The 21966-nt window shown below is 48.2% G+C and overlaps 3 protein-coding genes across 6 annotated transcripts in view; 1 reads left to right on the top strand and 2 right to left on the bottom strand.

Moving 5' to 3' along the window:
* LOC119382822 (protein cycle) overlaps positions 1–6748 on the bottom strand; it is a 50598-nt gene extending 43850 nt beyond the window's left edge. The window contains exon 1 of one of the 3 annotated variants that reach the window (XM_037650685.2): positions 6522–6748. The gene's annotated coding sequence lies outside the window, so the exon portion shown is untranslated. Of the gene's footprint in view, positions 1–5994; positions 6014–6521 lie in introns of those variants that run through there. The other 2 variants (XM_049412329.1, XM_037650686.2) reach the window with 2 other exon arrangements.
* Positions 6749–6984: 236 nt separating this feature from the next.
* On the top strand, positions 6985–9091 carry LOC119382823 (ankyrin repeat, PH and SEC7 domain containing protein secG). Its single transcript, XM_037650689.2, has one exon. It carries the CDS (start codon positions 7562–7564, stop codon positions 8978–8980), a length of 1419 nt encoding a protein of 472 aa, XP_037506617.1. The 5' UTR covers positions 6985–7561; the 3' UTR covers positions 8981–9091.
* Positions 9092–9114: 23 nt separating this feature from the next.
* Positions 9115–21966, bottom strand: part of LOC119382821 (P protein) — a 332942-nt gene continuing 320090 nt past the window's right edge. For both annotated transcript variants that reach the window (XM_049412327.1, XM_049412328.1), the window contains one exon: positions 9115–9240. In XM_049412327.1, the coding sequence (XP_049268284.1) occupies positions 9153–9240 (88 nt within the window). In that variant the 3' untranslated portion in view covers positions 9115–9152. The remainder of the gene's footprint in view (positions 9241–21966) is intronic.

The following is a 21966-nucleotide window of genomic DNA, read 5'->3' as shown; positions in this document are numbered from 1 at the left end:
CAAACACTCTTACTGCGAGAAGACAATTTGTAAGCGAGAAAACGCGTGAAAAGAAAATGAGGGTGGCGACGACACCTCGAAATTCCCGCACAAACTTCCGTGGCGCCATAAACTTTGACGACGTCTACTGGGTTGTACTTAGTTCTTAATCGGCAAAATTGAAGCACATTGTCCTTTTAGGGGGCCGTAGACGTGATATCCAAGTTTCACGAAATTTCGTTGAGCCAATGTCACCAAAATACGAAAAATACGCTTTGTAATACATGACGTCACGCGCGGAGAGTACGGCGCAAGATTAAAATCGAAATAAACATATGATGATGAAATTAAGGACAGTCGATCTCTCAGATTACAATTTATCGATCTAAGCCGATTCACTGTTTCATTTTAGTGCATGTCTCTCTAGGCAGAAAGAAAAGCCATCCAAACAACGACGCCGAGCAACAAACATTACTCAAGAATTCTTGAGTAACCCAGCTACAGCTCTGATCCCGACGGTTTCTTGACACCCGAGCCTTTAATAGTCTGCAGACTGAAAAGAATAGCTCGCCTGGAGGAACAGGTCAGATGCATAGCGTGCACAATGCGTTTGCGTAGCGTTTGCACAATGATTGCATAGCGTGCACAAGTCGTAGTTTGGCAGACACAAAAATCACAAGGTTCTCTGAGCCTCGGGTGCAGGAGGTCGTGGGTGCAGTGCCATGCACCATGTGGGGCTGGCTGCGTCGTCGACGCGCATGAGACTAAAAAGCCACCTAAACATTGCCCAATGTTAGCGGTGTAAGCATGTTTCATGTTGGCTACCTTGTGCTGCCGAGCAAAACTAGCGCCGTGGTGTACCCAGAAATTCCCTAGTCAAGTTGACGAGAGCAACGAGAGGTCGAGTTGAAACTTGAAGTTACTTGATGGCGTGTCTTCTTTAAAGATATTGTGTATCTGTGTCATGCTTTGTTCCGTTACCTCGCGAGTGTTCGCTAACAAGTGAGATTGCTAAGACTACCAGCAGCCTCAATTACGTCGTCATCGACTCTGCTGTCAGTTTGGATGAAGCGCGAAAGAAAAGGCACACATATACAACCACACATACTGCGCTGCGTGTGGGTGTATGTGTGCCTTTTCTGTCCCTGTCTTTCGCACTGCTCCCTTAAGTTATGTTGAACCAACTAGCCAACAAGTTCACTCTTCGAGGTATCAGTGGTGTTCCGATGTAAGCGCCTGGTATAACTCAGTGCGCTCCAGAATGAGAGATTTGCCTTGTTAAGCTTCACCGCTGCACAGTGGCGTTATGCGAAGGAAACTAAACATCACGCTGTGAAGCTCTAGCCCTTCGTGGCCGAGAAGGGTTCGCTGCCGCAAAGTGGTTGATAAAACATTTACGGCTTCGAAGCAACTTAAAGGAATCAGTCATCTCATGGTACTGTCCGAGACGTGTGAATATTAAAGCTTAGAGGTGTACTTTCGATTTGTAATAATGGATATATCGAATTATTTCGCGATCCCCTTCGAATCCGATGTGTCCGACGGTTTTCAAGTGAGGTGAAACTTGAGGCACTCGAGGGCGTGCGTCGCGTTAAAATGTCTGTGTATGCCCTGCTTTATGTTACCTCGCGAGTGTTCGCTTGAATTTACACAGATTGTTAAGACTATCAGCAGCGCTAAGAAATCCATCATCTGCGCATTTATTATTTGACCTGAAATGTAGCAGCTGGCGTTTGATGTAGACATCCGTAGCTGCGCCTCGTCGCAATTGTGCAGCAAGTTCACCATGCGATGACGCTTCAGGCCACCTGATTCATTGGTATCTTGTTATAATCTCTTTTGGCATAATTTTCTCCATGATACTATTCCAAGAAGTGGCCTGGTCTGTTCTCTAATGTAGAGGTTTGCTGCTAATTCGTTTGCGTGGCAGGTAGAAGAATTGAAGAAACCTTTGCTATGCACTTGCTCATTTATTAGACGTTTGGGTGCTCGTACGGTGACTGGAGACTGTGTGGGCGCCTTTTTTGTAATTAAAGAAGACAAAGCATCAGGTAACTTATGTGGCAGTTACGATTTCCCTGCTGGTGGGCTTCGCTGCACAACGAATCGTCGACGCACAGTACATGCTTTGTGGCATAACACAAATGCAATGCCATAAAGCTGACTAAAGTGAATCTGTCATGTTGTAGCACGTATATATAATGTAAATTATAATATATAGTGCATTGAATCCAAGGGGCAGTGCAATCATGGCGTAAACAAGCAGGGTACGAGTCAAAACATGGGCGGCGTGCGCAGCACAGATTTCTTTGCGCTCCACAATGGAGGAATTGCTTTGTAAGTTTTACCGCTACACAGAGGTGTAATGCGACGAAAACTAAATGCCACGCTGTGAAGCTTGCTACCTGTGGCTGCAATTAGTTGCCGAAAAGATGTATCGCTGCAGGTTGCTTCAGTGGCGCAAAGTGTTGTCTGGTCCGATACGTAGACGTTTACACGAGCAGGTTGATGAAAAATAAGTAATGGGAAAACTTTAACGGCTTCACAGCAGCTTTAGAACGAACAATTGTCTCGAGGGACAGTCTGAGACGCATGAATACTTATTGATATATACTTACTACGTGCAGCCCAATCTTCGTTTCATTGAGCTGCACATACTCAGTATATATCAAGACATGTACCAACTATATTTAAGCTTCAGACAGGCATTTTATGCATTTTTAATTACGGGTATATCGAACTATTTAGCGATGCCCTTTGATTCCAATGTATGCGAGTTTTACTGTATATACACTTAGCCAACAGTGTGCACTAACACATTGGTCGGTTCAGCGAAGCATTATGTGGTGAGGAGCAATGATTTTCCTGGCGTAAACAAATACTTTTTTTTTTTCATTATATGATATTTAGGAGATGCTAGTGCTTCTGTATAGCACCGGCTACTCCTTTTCACTGATGATAGGATATGTGAAAAGCACAGCAATGAAAAAAAAAATATTTCATACACAACAGCTAGGCAAAAAAAGTTATACAATGGTGTTTCATATATCGGCTTGATACCACACGCATGCGATGGGAGCCATGCATGCATATACGACATATATCGGTTGAGGATGGCCTAGATCCATCATCACGATGTGTTCGGTAGGCACCGGGAACTCCACTGATCTGATGAGAAAATAAGCAATCTGCATCGCTGCGCCTAGTACACACATACTGTGCTCCAAGTAGGGAGGCGGGCTTCGGCGTGACGCTCGTTCGCGTGGAGGCTCGATCGCCACCAGCATTCATTTAAAACAAGCAATAATATTGATTATTCGGTGACTATCACGGAATATTAGAGCTAAACGTTTTTCTAAGGCACCTTTTGGGAAAAGCTGGCTTGGAACCACAAAACAAGGCCCAAACAGCAGCTCATATGAATATATAGCACGCTAGCTGTTGCGATCATGTCTCAAATTTCGTCGTCCAAAAAGAACCAGCTTCGTAAACTAATGCGCTTGATACGCCAGCAAGGTTAACACAAAAATGAAACCTAATGCACTGTGCGGCTGTGCCTGCGCAGTCATCCCATTGAGCTGAAACAAAACTGATTCCCCCACCTTGCGAACTGCATGCCCCTTAGTCAAAAAGTGGCCCTTCCCAAAGAAAGCAGCAAGTATGCACCTTAATTCGTGCGTCCATTAAATCAAGCCACCTGCATTTCCATGGTTAAATCGCATGATCAACGTCTCGCACGCACGTAGAGCTAGTAGAGCCACGGGACTAGGCTAGGTACATCTCGCTTGGAATTTCCTAGGGACAGCACCAAAAAGTGGTCTGGCAACGGGGGCATGTTTTGGTGGCTTTTTAGTCGCTCCCGTCGACGCAAGCGACGCCATACTAAACTTGTAGTAGCTATCAGTTTCCACAACACCATGACGTCATGAATATGAGCCAAAATGAATGGACAAATGCTATCATACAAGTTCGACCAGAGCTTATATATGGTTCGACAGCGGTGTTTCACAAACGGTGGAGTTGTAGTGACGTAGTCAGGGGGCTGGTTCGGGATGTTCCGCCCTTTCGCACCGAAATGTTTACATTTCGTAAGCACACTACCAACAGACGCGCGTAGTACATACATAGATACAAGAAGGTACATACAAAAAGGAATTAATTTTTTGGGGGGGGCTACACCCCTGCTGGCTTGTCATCGACGGGTCGTAGCTGTATTTCATAATTTCAGAAATCCCAAATAAATAAATAAATAAACGAGTGGAGTACTTACTAGTCATCAAGCGCTTGAAGACTGCGCTGCTGTACACATTTAGCGAGCAAATATTTGCGTAGAAGGCATTGAGATCGGGCTAGTTGGTACTGATCCATATTTTCTGTAAGCGCGAAGGACACGTAACACAATCGAAGGACACAGGACAAGGGCTCAAGTTCCAAGACGACCATGCATGTGATCTAAAAGGTTGACTGATACTACTGGCTTCTCGGAAGCTCGGGGAGATCGTGCTCTCCAGAGGCAATATGCCACAGCTCCCTTCATCAAGGCGTGCACTACAGATACGGTCGTGGGATTTTTCCAGACGAATCCCACATCGGTCTTTACAGGGACACGCGCAGCAAACAGCTGAAGGCGGGTCTGCGTGGGAGTAATGATACACAAGAGACCGCATGCGCCGTATATTTAGCCGGCATGCCGTGGCCGCGAGACCAATCAGACAGCCATTCACAGACTGTCAATAGCGGGCCTGATTACTGCAGCTCCCTGCGAGCGCGTCGGACGAAAAGTGCGCTAAATGGTTCTCGGTGCGCATTGATCGCCGCACTGGCGGACCACCGCAGTTTCCGGCCAACAAGACGGCGAGTAAACAGCGCCGCATATCCGTTATCAAAAGCAGAGAGACCGTGCTCGATCAAAGAGCGCGCGGGTGGCGATTAAGTTACCTCGATCCCAGTCTCGCCACTGGGCCACACAGCGGCGCGAGACTTCAGAGGACCGGCAGGAAAGAAACGCACTGCGGCTGATGGCTCTCACTTCCTCTCCAACCTCGCTCGATAGCCAGCGCTTCGGGAAAAAAGGCGTACCGCACAACACGACTAAACCGAGGCAAAGAAGAAAAGCTCGCGGCTACAGTTTCTAGCAAGTTGTCACAAACAAGAAAACGCGCAAGCGAGGAGGAGGAAGAAAAAAGAAAAAGGTACCCGCCTGAGGGGAGTTTGCTCTAGATAACCGCCACGCCACTGGGGGATCTAGCAACGCCAAGCGATCTAACAGCGCTTCACTGTAGCGCGCACAGCTGTTTTGTGTAAACGCCTGTCGATTCCGCGGCTTTGCCTAGGCACAGACTGCAACGGGACCGTAGTAGCAAAACTGCACACACTCGTCACAGTCGACTAGGCCCTTTAACGAGTAACGTGCTACATAGTAGGTAAGTGCTACAAAAAAACGCTCGAAACACTTCTTTTTCGCCTGAACGTGGAACCAAAACCTAAACCTGCGCCGCAAGGTATGCCCTGCGTTATTTGTTGAACGCAAAGTGACGTAGGTGCAAGCAACGTACGGCACAGGAAGTTCATCGTTAGCGAAGAGGTCGCTTTTCCCCGAAACTGACGAAAAATTGTCGATGTTACGCGATACGCCGCTATTTCCAGCGAAGGGTTTTTGCGCTGCAGACTAACGAGCGCCGGACGGCTGCCACTAAGAAGTGGACCGCCGATCAGCCAGAGTGCGTCGGGAATAGAAACGAAGCGGTGCGGATCGAAGTGCATTAAAGCGACAAAGCTGCCCGACCTTGAGCTCCGCCGTGGAGCAAGAAATGCCGTGTCTCAACGTCGCTCGATCAGCCAACTGAGGGACACTGCGGGGTCAAGGTTAGGGTGCTCGGATTGATTGCTACGTGTAAATAACGCAGCCACCATGACAAAACACCAAACAACGGCGCATCACCCTCATATTAAAGGCAAAAGAAAACGAAATAAAAGTGCATTCAATCCGCGTTGCGAATACACCGAGTGGCTCACCGCGATTGGGCAAACGACTGGCTACGTTGCACCGATGGCTGTCCAGTGGGCAACGCTCATCTGAAGTAGGGAACGATGGCGCACGGCTATAGCACGACTCTCGACGGAAGAACCGACGCAAACAAACAAACAGGTTGCCGCCGAGAAGCGCAGGTGAGGGGAAGACAAGCATGGAGCCACGGCGCACTTGGGAAAACGCCATGTTTTTCCTGTCTCGCTGGCGCTGCTAAGCGTAGCGCCGAGGTGCTCAGTTTGGCCACCGCCGGAGTGCCGCCGCCGCAGCAGGAAACTCAAGGTCCGCACATGCGGCTCGAAACAGCGGGCGGTCCCGCACCACGGTTCGAGTTCCGCGTGCCCCAACGCGGGGTCGAAAGTCGACTCTGCTGCTTCTTACTTAGGGAGGTGTGGCGACCTTCGATGCGCCGGCAAGAGTCGGCCAGGGGAGCACCCTTCTTTCCTATCGAGCCGAGCGCGGCAAGGAGACTCCGTGCGCACGGAAAGCCTACGCCGAGGCTACGCGTACTCACCTATTTTCAGACGATATGTATCCTATATGATGCGTGGTTCATTGCTGCTGATCTTCCGAAGTTCACTGCGAAGACCAACGGGTCTCGGAATGAATACAACACACGTCATAAAAGCAGATACTGACGTGAGCCTGCGGTGGTAGCTGACCGCCGACGTGCACAAGCCAAGTTAGCCAAGTGGACGCTGCAGCGGACGCGCTGCCATCTGGTTGCACCTGTGGAAAGCGAGTTCGCCGCGCTGCCGCTGGGCGTCGCGCGCAGAGTTGTGTCGCTCCTCTTTCAGAGCATCGTCAGCTTCTTGGTCGTCCGGACTTCTCCGTGCCCTTTTCATAAACAGGTATTTACCGCGCGCAGCTGGGCTAGCTGGGCCGAGCTGGGCAGCTGTAGGAGACTCTATGGCTCCGCCGACGCGATGCGGCAGCTGCTTTTTAATTGGTATGCGCATAGCGTATTTGCGAGCGCGTTAGTTGCTCTATTTTCTGAGCGGTCAAGCACAAATAACATCGCTTTTCCTTTTTATTTCATTACTCTCCTGTCGAGTGTACTCAGTCAGCAACGAACTTCGGATGCGACTTGCTGCCGTGCGCATGGGGTGCGCTTAGGGACGGGCATCCACCTGCGCTGTCTGGTGTCGTCAGCTTGCGAGGGCCGTATCCCAAATTTCGAGGCCGCGCTCGGAATAACCAAAGTCGTGCGGCGCGCTTGGCAACAGACGTTGACCCTCGGCATGGCGTCTTCCGTGAAGAAATCACGTGGACCCGGCGTCGCTCACGTGCTGGTGCGCCGTAAACAGGAACGGGCTGTGGCCCCCCGCCAGGGGCTATTTGCAGGAGACTCCAAGGTTGCCGCTCGCTGCATGGTTGCCGCAAACCGCGGTCAAGAGCGATTGGCACACCGGAAGCAACTCGGACACCCGCGGCCACGTGAGCGACGCTCTTAAAAAAGTGCCGCCCGAAATAAGACGGTAGACCGGCTTTGCGCAGAGGCACTTCGTCCGAGACTTGGCTTAGGAACAGACCTTCTCGCAGATCCGCCGTGCCATGCCGACGGCACCCTGTCTCCAGACGCTTCAGCGGGAGCTGGCCGATTCCATCATTCGGCTAGCACCACTCGACGAGCTGCGAATTTTGCTTGCCTGCGGTGCCCGCGTCAACGAGCCGGTCACGCAGGGACTGCGACCGTTGCACTATGCGGCTTACCAGCAATACGACGAGGCCGTGCAGCTGCTGTTGGTGCGCGGATGCGACGTGGATGCGATGGACGACGTCGGCTACACCGCGTTACACCTGTGCGCCGAACGGGGCTTCTTGCACACGGCTGAGACGCTGGTGCGTCAGGGCGGAGCACGCGTCTGCTTCACCAACACTACCAAACCGATGCTGGGCAATCCCCCGAGGGCTACGCTGGCCGACGAGCCGTTGCGGCTGGCCGTCAAGAACGGACACTACGAGTGTGCCGACATGTTGCTACGTCACGGAGCCAATCCGAACGCCCGTTACTTCCTGGGCGCCGAGATAAACCTGGTGGGTCCCCTGAACGTATCATTCCTGGAGCTACTGTTGCGCTACGGCGCCGAGCCGGACGCCCGAGACCGCGGCGGCCTCACGCCTCTCATGAAGGCCGCCCGGCACCCCCATGGACTCGAAGCCGTGCAGCTGCTACTCAAGTACGGCGCTAACGCGAACGCCATGGCGCCCGAACGCCACGATCGCCGCACTGTCCTGCATTACGCTGTGCTCTCCGGCAACCTGTCCATCGTGCGGTTGCTGCTCGACAACGGTGCCAAGGCGCGCATGGAGACCGGCTACAGGCATCCGAGCCCGCTGGACTTCGCGATCTTGCGCGGTGACCTGTCTGCCGTCAAGTTGCTCCTGGACGCCGGTGCGGACGTGAACGCAGGCTCGCCAATCGTCGGTTCTCCGTTGCACCTGGCTCTGTCCGAGCGTTGTCGGGACCGGGAGGCCCTGGTACGACTACTGCTGGAGCGAGGCGCCGACCCCAACGGACTGACGTACGCCTCCGAGTCCGGCGAAAGGGGCGCGCCCCTTGTGCAGCCACCGCTGGGCGAGTACCTGTGCGGTCAGGAGGAAGAACCTCGGGGTGAGCTCATCCGGCTACTGCTGCGCTACGGCGCGCGCGTGGTGCTACGCCCACAGACCAAGGACCCGCTGGGCATTCTGCGCGCCGTGCGCGGGCTACGCGGCGATGCACTGGACGCCGTGCTCGAAGCTGCAGAGGCTTGCCCGCGCGCCGCCGTCGAACGCTCGCTGCTGTTGCTAGGACCCGAAGCCAAGGACGGGCTGGTGGCTCTCGCCGCAAGGCCCCAGCCGCTCAAGCACCAGGCCAGACTTTGTGTGCGTAGGATGCTCGGTGTGGTGGGACCCGAACTCATCAAGAAGGTGCTGTCGCTCGACGTGCTGCCCAGCGTGCTGCGGCGGTACCTGCTCTATGAGCTGTGACCGTCGTCGTTTGATCCATGTACAGTCACCACGTTATTGTTGGGACCCACAGAGACACACAGGACGCAGTTTTGTTGATATAAAAGAAAATGGTTTCTTATTTTTGTCATATACCAAGGTGTTCCGACCCGTTTATTTCATTTATTATTCCTAAAACTCCTTAATATTACGCCTAGGTGTTCCACTGCAACCAGACGTGACAGAAGAGCAACCACAGGGAGGCGATCGCCGTTGTCAGCAGCATGACGGGGAAGCCGATTCTGAAAAGAGAAAGAGTCGGCGTTGCATCACCGAGCATCGCAACACACGAACGGGCCTTCCCACGACAACAATCGCACGTGTTGCAGTTTCTCACAGAGCTCGAGCACTTTTCGTTTCCTATTTTGATATAGATTTCCGCAAACCTCTACGTTTATACGGTTGGGTCATGTCGCCCCTGAGGGGTCAGCAAAACTGATCCACATGTCGCTCATTGTTATGACGCGATGTAGTACCGCTACGTACTACATAATTATGACAATTGTATGCAATTCGAGATGTCATTCCGGATTTGTACGTGCTCTTAGCTGACAGCAAGTCAGTCACGTGATCTCCCCATGAAAGCCGGCATTATCCGTCAAGGATGTAACGCCGGACAGGCAACGTAATCCGCGTCAGCCTTCAACAAAGGTCGTCGTCGAGTTGCGAATTAAATGCATAGTGGAATAATCGCGGTGACTTACTCCGATACGTAAAAACAAGCATAGTTTGTTATGCGGATAATAATTGTCGGGGTTCAAGTTGGAACCCCGACAATTATTGTGGAGGGCCTCGGAATCTTGACCATCTGGTGTTCTCTAACGCGCGCCTAAATCTAAGTACATGGGCCTCTAGCATTTCGCCTCCATCGAAATACGGTCGCCGCGGTCGGGATTCTATCCCTCGACCTAACAATGAGCTATATGTGGATGCAGGGGCGTGTCGAGCACCGTAACCGCGAGACCACCGTGCCGGGTAGTTCGTAATAAGGAACATACCATATTTTTGCAACTTGAAAAAAGAAAACTGCTATACGTTGGCTTCCAGGTCTTAATGCAATTATTTTTTTTTCCCCTTCTGACTTTGACATTGTGAACAACTGTTACCAAGCGCTTCGCGTTGGCTCGCCGCCTCAATTGGAGAGAGGCCAACAAGCGTCGCGCATCCAGCATTTCATTTAGTATCGCGACCGCAGGGGGACTCGTTTCCAAAAGTAAAAACAAAAAGAAGGATAGAAAAAAATGCTTCGAATCGGATAGCACCACGCGCAGTGCGACTGCTCAACGTTACACGGACGGTCTCGTATATCCATCCACTCGCTTATGACCGCTCGATGGCGGATGCACTTCATTGTTTCTGTTATAAGTGGCAGCACACACAAAATAAAAAGCGCGCTTGCTGAACACTTTTTTTTGTTCTTTTGTATTCTTTTTCAGACAATAGAGTACTGCGAGTACGCTGTATACATGTGACGCCGTTGTATTATAGCCGCCTGAAAGTTGCGCAAGACGAGAACTCCGAAGCCTATACGAATGGCACAGCTGGCATTTAAACGTATGAGATTGCGTATGCGGGCTTAAAAAAACAATAGCTGACCGCAGAGGGCCGCACATGGACTCTTCTTCTGCTCCATTAGGTTACCTGTGCAAGTGTTCATTAGCTTCTTTTTTTTTTTTTTTCACTTCAACAACAATGCGCATGTCTGCGGGATGAATATGCGTAATGCATACGTGCGTGGATAACTATATATTTATATATCACCACGAATTTTTCTTTTCTTTTTTTCAGAGAAACTTCGCGAAACTCAATCTGGGAATTAATCCGCCTGCACATATACCAGAGCACGTTTTCTTGGTTTTCGACTAATGTGCACACGGCGACAAAAGTTTCCGGGACACCCTCGGCAAACGTGAATTTACATTGTTTCAATTGCATGATCGCTTCCAATGTATGGATAACTGTGTAGAGAGAGAGAAAGGAAAGGCAGGGAGATAACCAGGTTTGGCGCGATTTGCTACCCTATACGGGGGAGGGGGAAGGGGCAACGCATGCCCAGAGAGTCAAACCGAAAAGTATATATATATATATATATATATATATATATATATATATATATATATATATATATATATATATATATATGTAGTGTAAGCGCATTTAATGCACTTCATCGTTCTCATTTGTACATAGCCATCATCATCCCTGTTCTTCTTCTTCTTCGTGGTTCTGTGCCGAGGCAGACACTGGAATAAACGGTTCTGCTGGCGTTCTCTGGTCCGGTCGTCCTGCGTCTTTCAATATATATATATATATATATATATATATATATATATATATATATATATATATATATATATATATATATATATATATATATATATATATATATATATATATAGTCCAGTTTTATACAGTCGGGTTCCAGTGCAACTGTCTTAATGCGGACTGGAATCCATGACGTGAATGAAGTCTTTCAAGGACTGGCCCCAAGGAATGCAGAACTTGCAGTGCGCTTCGAGCTGATGGAAGATGTTATTCTCTTGCGGAGCCTTCGTATCATGATTATCGGAGGTCTCAACCTATACTGTTTTGGCTCGCTCTGGAAAAAATCCGCTGTGGCATCCTCTGATAATCTCGGAAGGTCTATAGGAAACGCACGGACGGGAAAAGCTCTTCATAGTCGCGGGTTCAATTTATGAACGAGAGACGAACTGCGAAAGCTTTCAAAGAAATCCGCACGACTTTCATTTGTGCATAGGTGGATTACAGTTTTTTTCTGTCGCGAGGATTCATCTGCATATGTGGATTTCACTTCTGCGGGCGTCAATGATTGGTGCGTTACATAGACACATCCTTCTGCTTATAGGAGCTTCGATGCAGTCGTCCGCGTCGCACATCGGAGCTAATGCGGAGACTTGCGCAAGCGATGACAGCCGTGAACAATCACGCTGAACCATAGAGTTTCCTACAATACTTACTAGAGGGAACTCTGGCGCTAGTGTCTGTGGGAGCTGCAATGCATCGCGCTTCAGCCAGCATGGGAATCATGAGTAGTACACGGATTTGTCTAAACTTCGTTCTTTCGGCTCCGTTTGGCTCCGCGTCGCCTGCATCCGCTTTGTCGCAAAACAAAGTTCAGCAAAAATCAGCAGTTTCACTTCACCACTTTAACTGCTTTAGGCTTACCGATTCAAATCTGGTCACGAAGTTCACAACGATCCATTCTTTTATCCGAAAGAAAACCAAAACATAGCAATAAACAAAGCCACAAGTGCGTTCGAAGCCCACAAGCACGAAGACTAGGCAAAGCCGTGTACTACCCATCATTCCCATGGTGGCTGAACGATCGTAGCGCCAGAGTTCCCTCTAGGTCATTTTAGGAAACTCTATGCGCTGAACGCCTTGTGCATCGCGCAGCGTATTCCCTCCGCACGCATTATCTGCCATTCTTGACGGTCGAGCCCGGAGCGGCAACATTTCCGTTATCTTTCCAGCGGAATCCGCTAGGTTGCGATGATAAGAAGGGTAGGAAAACACAGATTATGCAACTGGAAGTGTTATTGGATATAGGGATCGCTTATCACCTGCTATATCACAAAAAGGCGCGACCGACTATCAAGGCATTTCCTCTATCCATGGGATAGAGTTGCAGACTTTGATCATTGGGGCATGAATAGAGATTGTGCGAAACCAACACACACACACACACACACACACACACACACACACACACACACACACACACACACACACACACACACACACACACACACACACACACACACACACACACACACACACACACACACACACACACACACATTTGACGCCAACAGGCAAAAAAAGAGTGTTCCACACTCGCCGCAATGGCTGCGATTGGCGCTGACTAACACTCCTAGGTTTAAATCAACATATATACCCCAGAAAGTGGACGGGAGGATGACCGCCGCCGTAGCTCAGTGGTAGAGCATCGGACGCGTTATTCGAAGGTCGCAGGTTCGGTCCCTGCCGGCGGCAGGTCATCTTTTCGTCCACTTTACTTTCTTCACACTCATATTCTAAATACTACAGTTAACACCCCCTGTACTTTCCTTGGCGTTATTGTCTGTTAGTTCTCATTAATATTGTGTCTAACAAAGATAAACGAGCCCTTGAAAAATCATCTGCTTTCCTTCATTCATAGCGAGGGTCTCGTCCTGGCAGACTTAATGCCTTCAGGTAGTATGCGAGGGATTATTGGTCGGCTGCCAGCTCGTAAAAAGATCACGTGCTACGTGACGCCAACAGGCAAAAAAAGAGTGTTCCACACTCGCCGCAATGGCTGCGATTGGCGCTGACTAACACTCCTAGGTTTAAATCAACATATATACCCCAGAAAGTGGACGGGAGGATGACCGCCGCCGTAGCTCAGTGGTAGAGCATCGGACGCGTTATTCGAAGGTCGCAGGTTCGGTCCCTGCCGGCGGCAGGTCATCTTTTCGTCCACTTTACTTTCTTCACATTCATATTCTAAATACTACAGTTAACACCCCCTGTACTTTCCTTGGCGTTATTGTCTGTTAGTTCTCATTAATATTGTGTCTAACAAAGATAAACGAGCCCTTGAAAAATCATCTGCTTTCCTACACACACACACACACACACACACACACACACAGTGCTTGTCTCCGCGCTACACCCGATCGACTGTAATGCGCCAGCAGTACGGTGTCCTATTTAGCGTTCGACGATTATACATTATAGCAATCGAACGAATGTTGATGAATGTGCAATTTCGATTGAGTATGTCCCTTTGCAACACGCATTCTGATCGACTGTCCGTAAATGCGTGAAATTTGCACAATTTGGGGTCAAGGTTTTGTAGATTAAATTCAAAGCAAGTGGAAGTGTTAGGATAAATTTCAGTATGTTTTGCAGCAATGAATAGTAATTAACGTCGATAATTATCTAAGTATTGTGCAGTGTGTCACGCTACACTTCTCAATAGACCGAATTCAACGACCCACTCAAAATACATGCGATAATTATCTGCTGGCAGCGAGCATTTCTAAAAAAAAAGTTAAAAAGAATATATTTTGAAGCTCCTGCCGAAACGCCACACGTCCAACGTCTCGTTAAACACAGTGCAGCCTTCACCAAAGTGATCGTGTGTAGCAAAAAATTTCAACCAGAGTAATTAAAGGAACTTTAGGCTAAAAGAATTCTTAATTTACCATTAGCTCAGCGTTTGTGGTCTCTTCCTTGCGAAGAGTGCAGAGAAATATCAAAAGTAAGTCGCGTCTCCAAATGAGGATGCCGCGTCGCAAAGGTGGGAAATACGGCAACCCTGTACCGACTAGTTCAGAGTTTCCCGTAACAACCTGCTCCCACCAGAGTCGTGCACCGTGAAAGGGTGCAATGGAGCACTTATTTTTTTATGTGTATCACGCTAAACATCAATTTGATATGCATATAGTGTCCGGCTTCGTATGCGTGACAAGGAACAAACTGTGGTTATATGTGGATTTAGTCCAAAACGTAATCGGAAAGATAGAGTCTAGACCTCCTAAAGAGGAACCGAACCTGGGCACCAATTTGCCTTTAAAATGTTTAAAACTATAGGTGTCTCACGTCACAGGTTTATCTGATGTTCTCGCCTGTGGAACCGCGGTGACACGACACACATATATAGGATAGGATATATGGCTCTTAGTAAAAACAAACGGTTGGGGTATACCATTTGGTATTATCAGGCTTTATCAACCGCAACGGACTAATGTAGTAAGATATGACTCCATAGTTTGTAAAACACGAAAATAACTTATAATTGACGGGGGTCTAATGTATTTGCGAGATCTTAACGCACGCACGCACGCACCTCTGTACTGCACGACCCTTATGGTATGGTCCTTATCGTTCAGACTGATCGGGCAAAGGGGCAGCTGGAGAATCACCAGTAGATACCGATAGATACGGATACCAGTTCGTATCTGTACCATAGAGGTACACATCGCGAACGAAGTTGTCAGGTGCTACCCCGATAAGAAAGAACGCAGCGATAGTGACGCTACTGCGCAGTTTCTTTGGTCTTGACGAAATGGGACACGATGGACGACACTGTCGGTGCCACATTGGACACTTCTCAATTCCAACATTCATGACAGCCATATAGTGCGTGTCACGGTCTTCAACGCTTCCGCTTACCAGTACCTAAAGCGTGCGCTACAGCTCCAAGAACATCTGAGCACGATCTCCTGGGCAATCTTGAAGTGCTATCGGGAAATAAGAGTTTATGTCTGCGGGAAGCTCGCCAGACGATATAGCTAACCTCGCGGTTTGGCCCTCTTTCGAGTGCCTTCAAAGATGTCTAGGAGCCTTGGTGCCGCCAGTGGGGCGTGATGTACTGACGATAGGGCAAAATATTACTTTTATCTCGGAGTGACTAGCAGTGCGCCCGAGCTATTTACACGGAAATAAAGAAGCGACGGTGGCGAGTGGCAGCATCGCCTGTCACACATATTTACCTTCATCTGAAGCCGTGTTAAGACTACGTGCGCAACGTACGCATCGCCGGTAAGGATCGTGACCGTAAACGAAATCAACGTAATGAGCTTGTTCAGACGTTGTTGTATTTAGCGTAAAGTACGTAACGTTTGCGGCGTAAATTTGCTGTTTTAACTATGCTGGACAAGGAGTAGTAAAAAGCAATAATAATAATTGTTGGGGTCTTACGTGTTAAAACCACGATATGATTATGAGAGACGCCGTAGTGGAGGGCTCCGGAAATTTGAACCATCTGTGTTCTTTAACATGCACCTAAATCGAAGTACACGGGCCTCTACTATTTCGCCTCCTTCGAAATGCGGCCACCGCGGCTGGGATTCGATCCCGCGACCTTCGCGTCATCAGTCGAACACTATAACCACAACCGTGGCGGGTGATGTAGTAAAAAGTTCCGCCCGCTTGTATGCATGAGCCCTACAGTGTTAACAAAAACTCCGCGCGGGTGACAGCATAAATATAATAATAATATCTGGGGTTTAAGGTCCCAACACCACGATATGATTATGAGAGACGCCGTAGTGGAGGGCTCCGGAAATTTCGACCACCTGGGGTTCTTTGACGTGCACCTAAACCTAAGTACACTGTCCTCAAGAGTGACAGCATAAAATGACTGTTAGTGTACTTGCTCGATACGTTATCCCGTTCTCCCGCTGGTCAACGTCCCTGTTTATTAATTGAACTGTCGAGTTTTTTTGATGGAGGCGAAAATGCTTGAGGCCCGTGTACTTAGATTTAGGTGCACGTGAAAGAACCCCAGCCGGCCTAAATTTTCGGAGCCCACCACTACGGCGTCTCTCATAATCATACCGTGGTTTTGGCACGTTAAACCCCAACAATTATTATTATTATTATTATTATTATTATTATTATTATTATTATTATTATTATTATTATTATTATTATTATTCATAATCTAGAGGAAAAATGTTTGTTCACGTACAAATTGTCTCGCGTTCAAGCCGTTCCTGGCTTAGTAGTCTAAAGCGCACGCTTGGACACACATCGTGACACGCATTATCTAGTAAAGCAGGCGATTCACTTTCGTGTTCCCGGTCGAATAATTGCTCGCGGGGTCGCCTTTTTCACTCGTCGATTGGTTGAGAACCCTTATCAGGCGTAATACAATAACCTTAGCCCGCCTGTAATTTACCCTCTGACACACACACACACACACACACACACACACACACACACACACACACACACACACACACACACACACACACACACACACACAGAGAGAGAGAGCGAGAGAGAGGCCGCATCTACCCTGCCTTTCTAGAACGCTACACCTGTGTCATACGAGACCAAAACGAATCTGCTCCGGTCTGCCCCCTTCAACCAACTGGCACAGGAAATTAAACATCTGCTCTGATACACATGACGTATTTATCAAGTAGCCAAGCGAACAACAACCACATTGCCACAACCACCGTTCGCTGAAATATATATTTACCGCTCAAAGCCCGTCGTCCGAAGGTAGAAATATGCAAGAGTTTTGGATGTTGCTTCTCCAATGCTTGCGTAATACGCAAACCGCCCAACTTACGAAAGAACCGGGAACGTAGCCAGAAATTTTTTTTTCGGGTGGAAAGGGAGGAGGTGGGGTTATCACCCTTTATGTATGTTCGTGCGTGCGTTTGTATGTGTGCGTGTATGCAACACATGCAAAATTGAAAAAAAAAAGATATTAGGGGTGGGAGGGTTGGACGCCCCAAGCCACCTTTCCCTGGCTACGCCAATGAATTACGAACCCGGACAGCTTTACAAGATAATTCAAGTAGGTTGTGGGAGCTTGGATATACGCAGATGTCCCTTTTTTATGTAGAGTAGGGTATGCAAGCGGCTTGCGTATCCAAGGGCCCGACGTGTGCTGGGATTTCGATCGGTCCCAAGCAGCTGGAGTACACAAGCAGGGTGCAATAGCTTCTCGCGTGCACTCACCTAAATCTCTCTAATATTTAAACTCGCTATTAGATAGCTTTATCATCGCGTTTGCGCCGGCGCACGCAAAACGAAAATACGGCCGTGCTGCGCGGATATTCATGGACGATGGACATACCGCCTGGCTGGATGGATGGATGCTATGAGCGTCCCCTTTACAACGGGGCGGTGACATGTCTGCCAACAGGCTCGAAGAAAAAAAAAAGAAAAAACTTCTTTGTTTCATGTTGGCCTAATACCTTATCTACATTCATTAAATCTATGGTCTTATACCAAAAAAATATAAATGCACGGTCCATCTCTCTGCCTCTTAAGGCAGAATGACCTTATTTTTCCCCCATTATTTATTTTTGTACTTTATCTCTACTTTTCTGCCACCAATACTCTAACCTTCTCTTACTTATTTCTATCGCGGGCGTGTTCAGCTTTCCATTGTTGTCCCTAAAACTCAAGGCTTCCTGTAGACTCGTGCCCACACGTATACCTGGGTGAATATCGCCACATTCAGTCAGTACATGTTCCATCGTTTCCTTAGTTCCCGCGCAGCATGTACATTGTTCTTCTTCGTTACTGAATCTCGCGTTATAACTACGCGTTCTGAGGCAGCCCGACCTTGCTTCAAACAGTAAAGCGCTTCCCGTTGAATTATCATAAAACCTTTCCCTCCTTATTTCGTTTTTAAATGCGAAGCATTTCTTAGCGAACTTCTGCGACACTGAGCCTATCTATCTATCTATCTATCTATCTATCTATCTATCTATCTATCTATCTATCTATCTATCTATCTATCTATCTATCTATCTATCTATCTATCTATCTATCTATCTATCTATCTATCTATCTATCTATCTATCTATCTATCTATCTATCTATCTATCTATCTATCTATCTATCTATCTATCTATCTATCTATCTATCTATCTATCTATCTATCTATCTATCTATCTATCTATCTATCTATCTATCTATCTATCTATCTATCTATCTATCTATCTATCTATCTATCTATCTATCTATCTATCTATCTATCTATCTATCTATCTATCTATCTATCTATCTATCTATCTATCTATCTATCTATCTATCTATCTATCTATCTATCTATCTATCTATCTATCTATCTATCTATCTATCTATCTATCTATCTATCTATCTATCTATCTATCTATCTATCTAGCCGCCTACGACTTTGTGCTCTCCTGGTCGCTTAGTTAATCAAATGTGCACCAAAATTGGTATGACGCAACATGACTGTATGACGAACATAAATGACAAGTCATAACATGAAAATCATGACACGCATGTCATGTACAGCATGATTTACATGCTACGCTCGTGGTGCGCTGGCGGCCGTTTCGCTAGCTTGATATGCACAAAAATTGGTATCTTGTGGCGTGACTATGTGACGAACATAAATAACACGAGTTAACATGAAAATCATGACACGCATGTCATGTACAGCATGACTTACGTGCCACGCTCATGGAGCGCTGGCGGCCGTTTCGCTGGCTTTATATACACCAAAATTGGTATCTTGCGACGTGACTGTGTATCTTGCGACGTGACAATAGACCATATTCATACTATCAATCAGGTGATAGAGAAATGCGCGGAATACAACCAACCCCTATACATAGCCTTCATAGATTACGAGAAGGCATTTGATTCGGTGGAGACATCAGCAGTCATGCAGGCACTGCGGAATCAAGGCATCGACGAAGCCTATATAAACATAATGGAAGAAATCTACAGCGGATCCACAGCCACTATAGTCCTCCATAAAGAAAGCGACAGAATCTCAATAAAGAAGGGCGTACGGCAGGGAGACACGATCTCTCCAATGTTATTCACCGCGTGTTTACAGGAGGTTTTCAGGGCCCTAGATTGGGAAGAGTTAGGGATAAGAGTTAATGGAGAGTATCTCAGTAACCTACGATTCGCTGACGACATTGCATTGATGAGTAACGCGGGAGACGAATTGCAGCTCATGATTACTGAACTGGATACGGAAAGTAGAAGAGTAGGTCTGAAAATTAATATGCATAAAACTAAAGTAATGTGGAACAATCTTGGCAGAGAACATCGCTTTGCGATAGGTGGCGAGACACTGGAAGTTGTAAAGGAGTACGTCTACTTAGGACAGGTAGTAACCGCGGAGCCAAACCATGAGAGTGAAATAACTAGAAGAATAAGGATGGGTTGGGGCTCATTCGGGAAGCATTATCAAATCATGACTGGTAATCTACCACTGTCCCTCAAGAGGAAGGTATATAACAGCTGCATCTTACCGGTACTTACCTACGGAGCAGAAACCTGGAGACTTACAAAGAGGGTTCAACTTAAATTGAGGACGACGCAGCGAGCGATGGAAAGGAAAATGATAGGTGTAACCTTAAAGGGGTCATGAACCACTTTTCCAAGTAATGATCTAATGGCCTCAGTATCGGAGTGTACTGCCTCCCGAATCGATTGCCGCAAAAATTTCTCGAATCCGTCAAGAATCAGCGGAGTTACGGGGGTTTGGCGCACGCTCCCAGCGCTTTCTCTCTTTTCTCGTGCCGGCGAGCGCACTGGAAGCTAGACAGGGAGGGATGGCATGGGGGAAAGAAGTTACGCCAGCGCGCGTCATGAAACGCGATCGCTCTCCCGCTGTGATTCGCTTGCGCGAGTGCGGCTACCGTGTACTGAGGAGTGCGGCGCCGGCAAGTGGCGGCACCCCGCGGCAAGAAGCGCATCTGATCCGAACGCCGCTCTCGATTTACGTCGGCTATCGGCCAATAAGCATGCTATGTCTCTTGCGACGTACAGCGGACAGACGCCCCGCCCACCGACGAGAGTGAGAACCGGCCTCTGTTTGAAAAGAGGGTGCCTGGGGAAACGGCAACTTCGCGCTCCGCTTGTGGCCATTACGCGGCGCGCACGACTGTAATATTTGGCAGAGCAGTTCATAGCCGTGTCAGCTTTCCGCAGGATGTGTTTTTTCAATCAGCCCAAGGGGTGCTTCATGACCCCTTTAAGAGACAGGAAGAGAGCAGAGTGGGTCAGGGAACAAACGGGGGTTAAGGACATCATAGTTGAAATCAAGAAGAAGAAATGGATATGGGCCGGGCACGTAGCACGTCGGCAGGATAACCGGTGGTCATTAAGGGTAACTGACTGGATTCCAAGAGATGGCAAACGCGTGAGGGGGAGACAGAAAATTAGGTGGGTAGATGAGATTAAGAAGTTTGCAGGTATTACGTGGCAGCAGAAAGCACAGGACCGGGTTGATTGGCGGAACATGGGAGAGGCCTTTGCCCTGCAGTGGGCGTAGACAGGCTGATGATGATGATGATGATGACGTGACTGTGTAACGACTATAAATAACACGAGTTAACATGAAAATCATGACACGCATGTCATGTACAGCATGACCTACGTGCCACGCTCATGGCGCGCTGGCGGCCGTTTCGCTGGCTTGATCTACCCCGGCATTGGTCTTGCGCGACGTGACTGTGGGACGAATATAAATAACAGGAGTTAACATGAAAATCATGACACGCATGTCATGTACGGCATGATTTACGTGCCACGCTCATGGTGCGCTGGCGGCCGTTTCGCTAGCTTGATCTACCCCGGAATTGGTCTTGCGCGACGTGACTGTGGGACGAATATAACTAACAGGAGTTAACATGAAAATCATGACACGCATTTCATGTACAGCATGACTTACCTGCCACGCTCATGGTGCGCTGGCGGCCGTTTCGCTAGCTTGATATACACCAAAATTGGTATCTTGCGACGTGACTGTGTTACGAACATGATAACACGAGTTAACATGAAAATCATGACACGCATGCCATGTACAGCATGGCTTACGTGCCACGCTCATGGTGCGCTGGCAGCCGTTTCTCTAGCTTGATCGACCCCGAAGTTGGTATTGCGCGACGTTACTGTGTGACGAACATAAATAATAGGAGTCAACATGAAAACCATGACACGCATTTTCCTCAATGACATACAAGACGATGTATGCAGCTCTTTGCTGGCTGCTTCGCATTACATCGATTCCCATAATGCGTGGGATCTGCCGGCTTTTTTTCCCTTTTGGTAGTTACTCAGAGCCGGCTTCTTTTCCATCGCTGCCATCCAATAAGTCCTCTCCGCCTCTCTGACCTTCCGCTTAATGCCCCTTGTTGCCATATCGCACGCACTGCCAGCCGTATATTTACTGGTGAGCCTTCTAGTTCTCTTTCTCCACTGCGTGTCAACGCTTTTTCTATACAAATACCTGAAAACCTTCTCTGCCCATCTACTCTTCTTCATTTTCCTCATCCTCTCTTCGAATCTCATTTTGCTCTGAGCTTCCCTCACTTCAAAGCCTGTCCATCCCATATCACCCTTTACAGCCTCATTTGTCGTCTTCCCGTGAGTGCCCAACGCGAGGCGGCCCACTGTCCTTTGATTTACATCCATTCCTAATTGTACCTCTGACTTCATGC

This window comes from Rhipicephalus sanguineus, chromosome 2, assembly GCF_013339695.2.
Source record: "Rhipicephalus sanguineus isolate Rsan-2018 chromosome 2, BIME_Rsan_1.4, whole genome shotgun sequence".
NCBI classification, from domain to species: Eukaryota; Metazoa; Arthropoda; class Arachnida; order Ixodida; family Ixodidae; genus Rhipicephalus; species Rhipicephalus sanguineus.
Note: the sequence above shows the minus strand (reverse complement) of the source record. Positions and strands in the feature narration are given on the sequence as shown.

Bases quoted from the DNA above. Each gene is read 5' to 3' on its own strand.
- LOC119382823 (XM_037650689.2), top strand. From the start codon at position 7,562: ATGCCGACGGCACCCTGTCTCCAGACGCTTCAGCGGGAGCTGGCCGAT.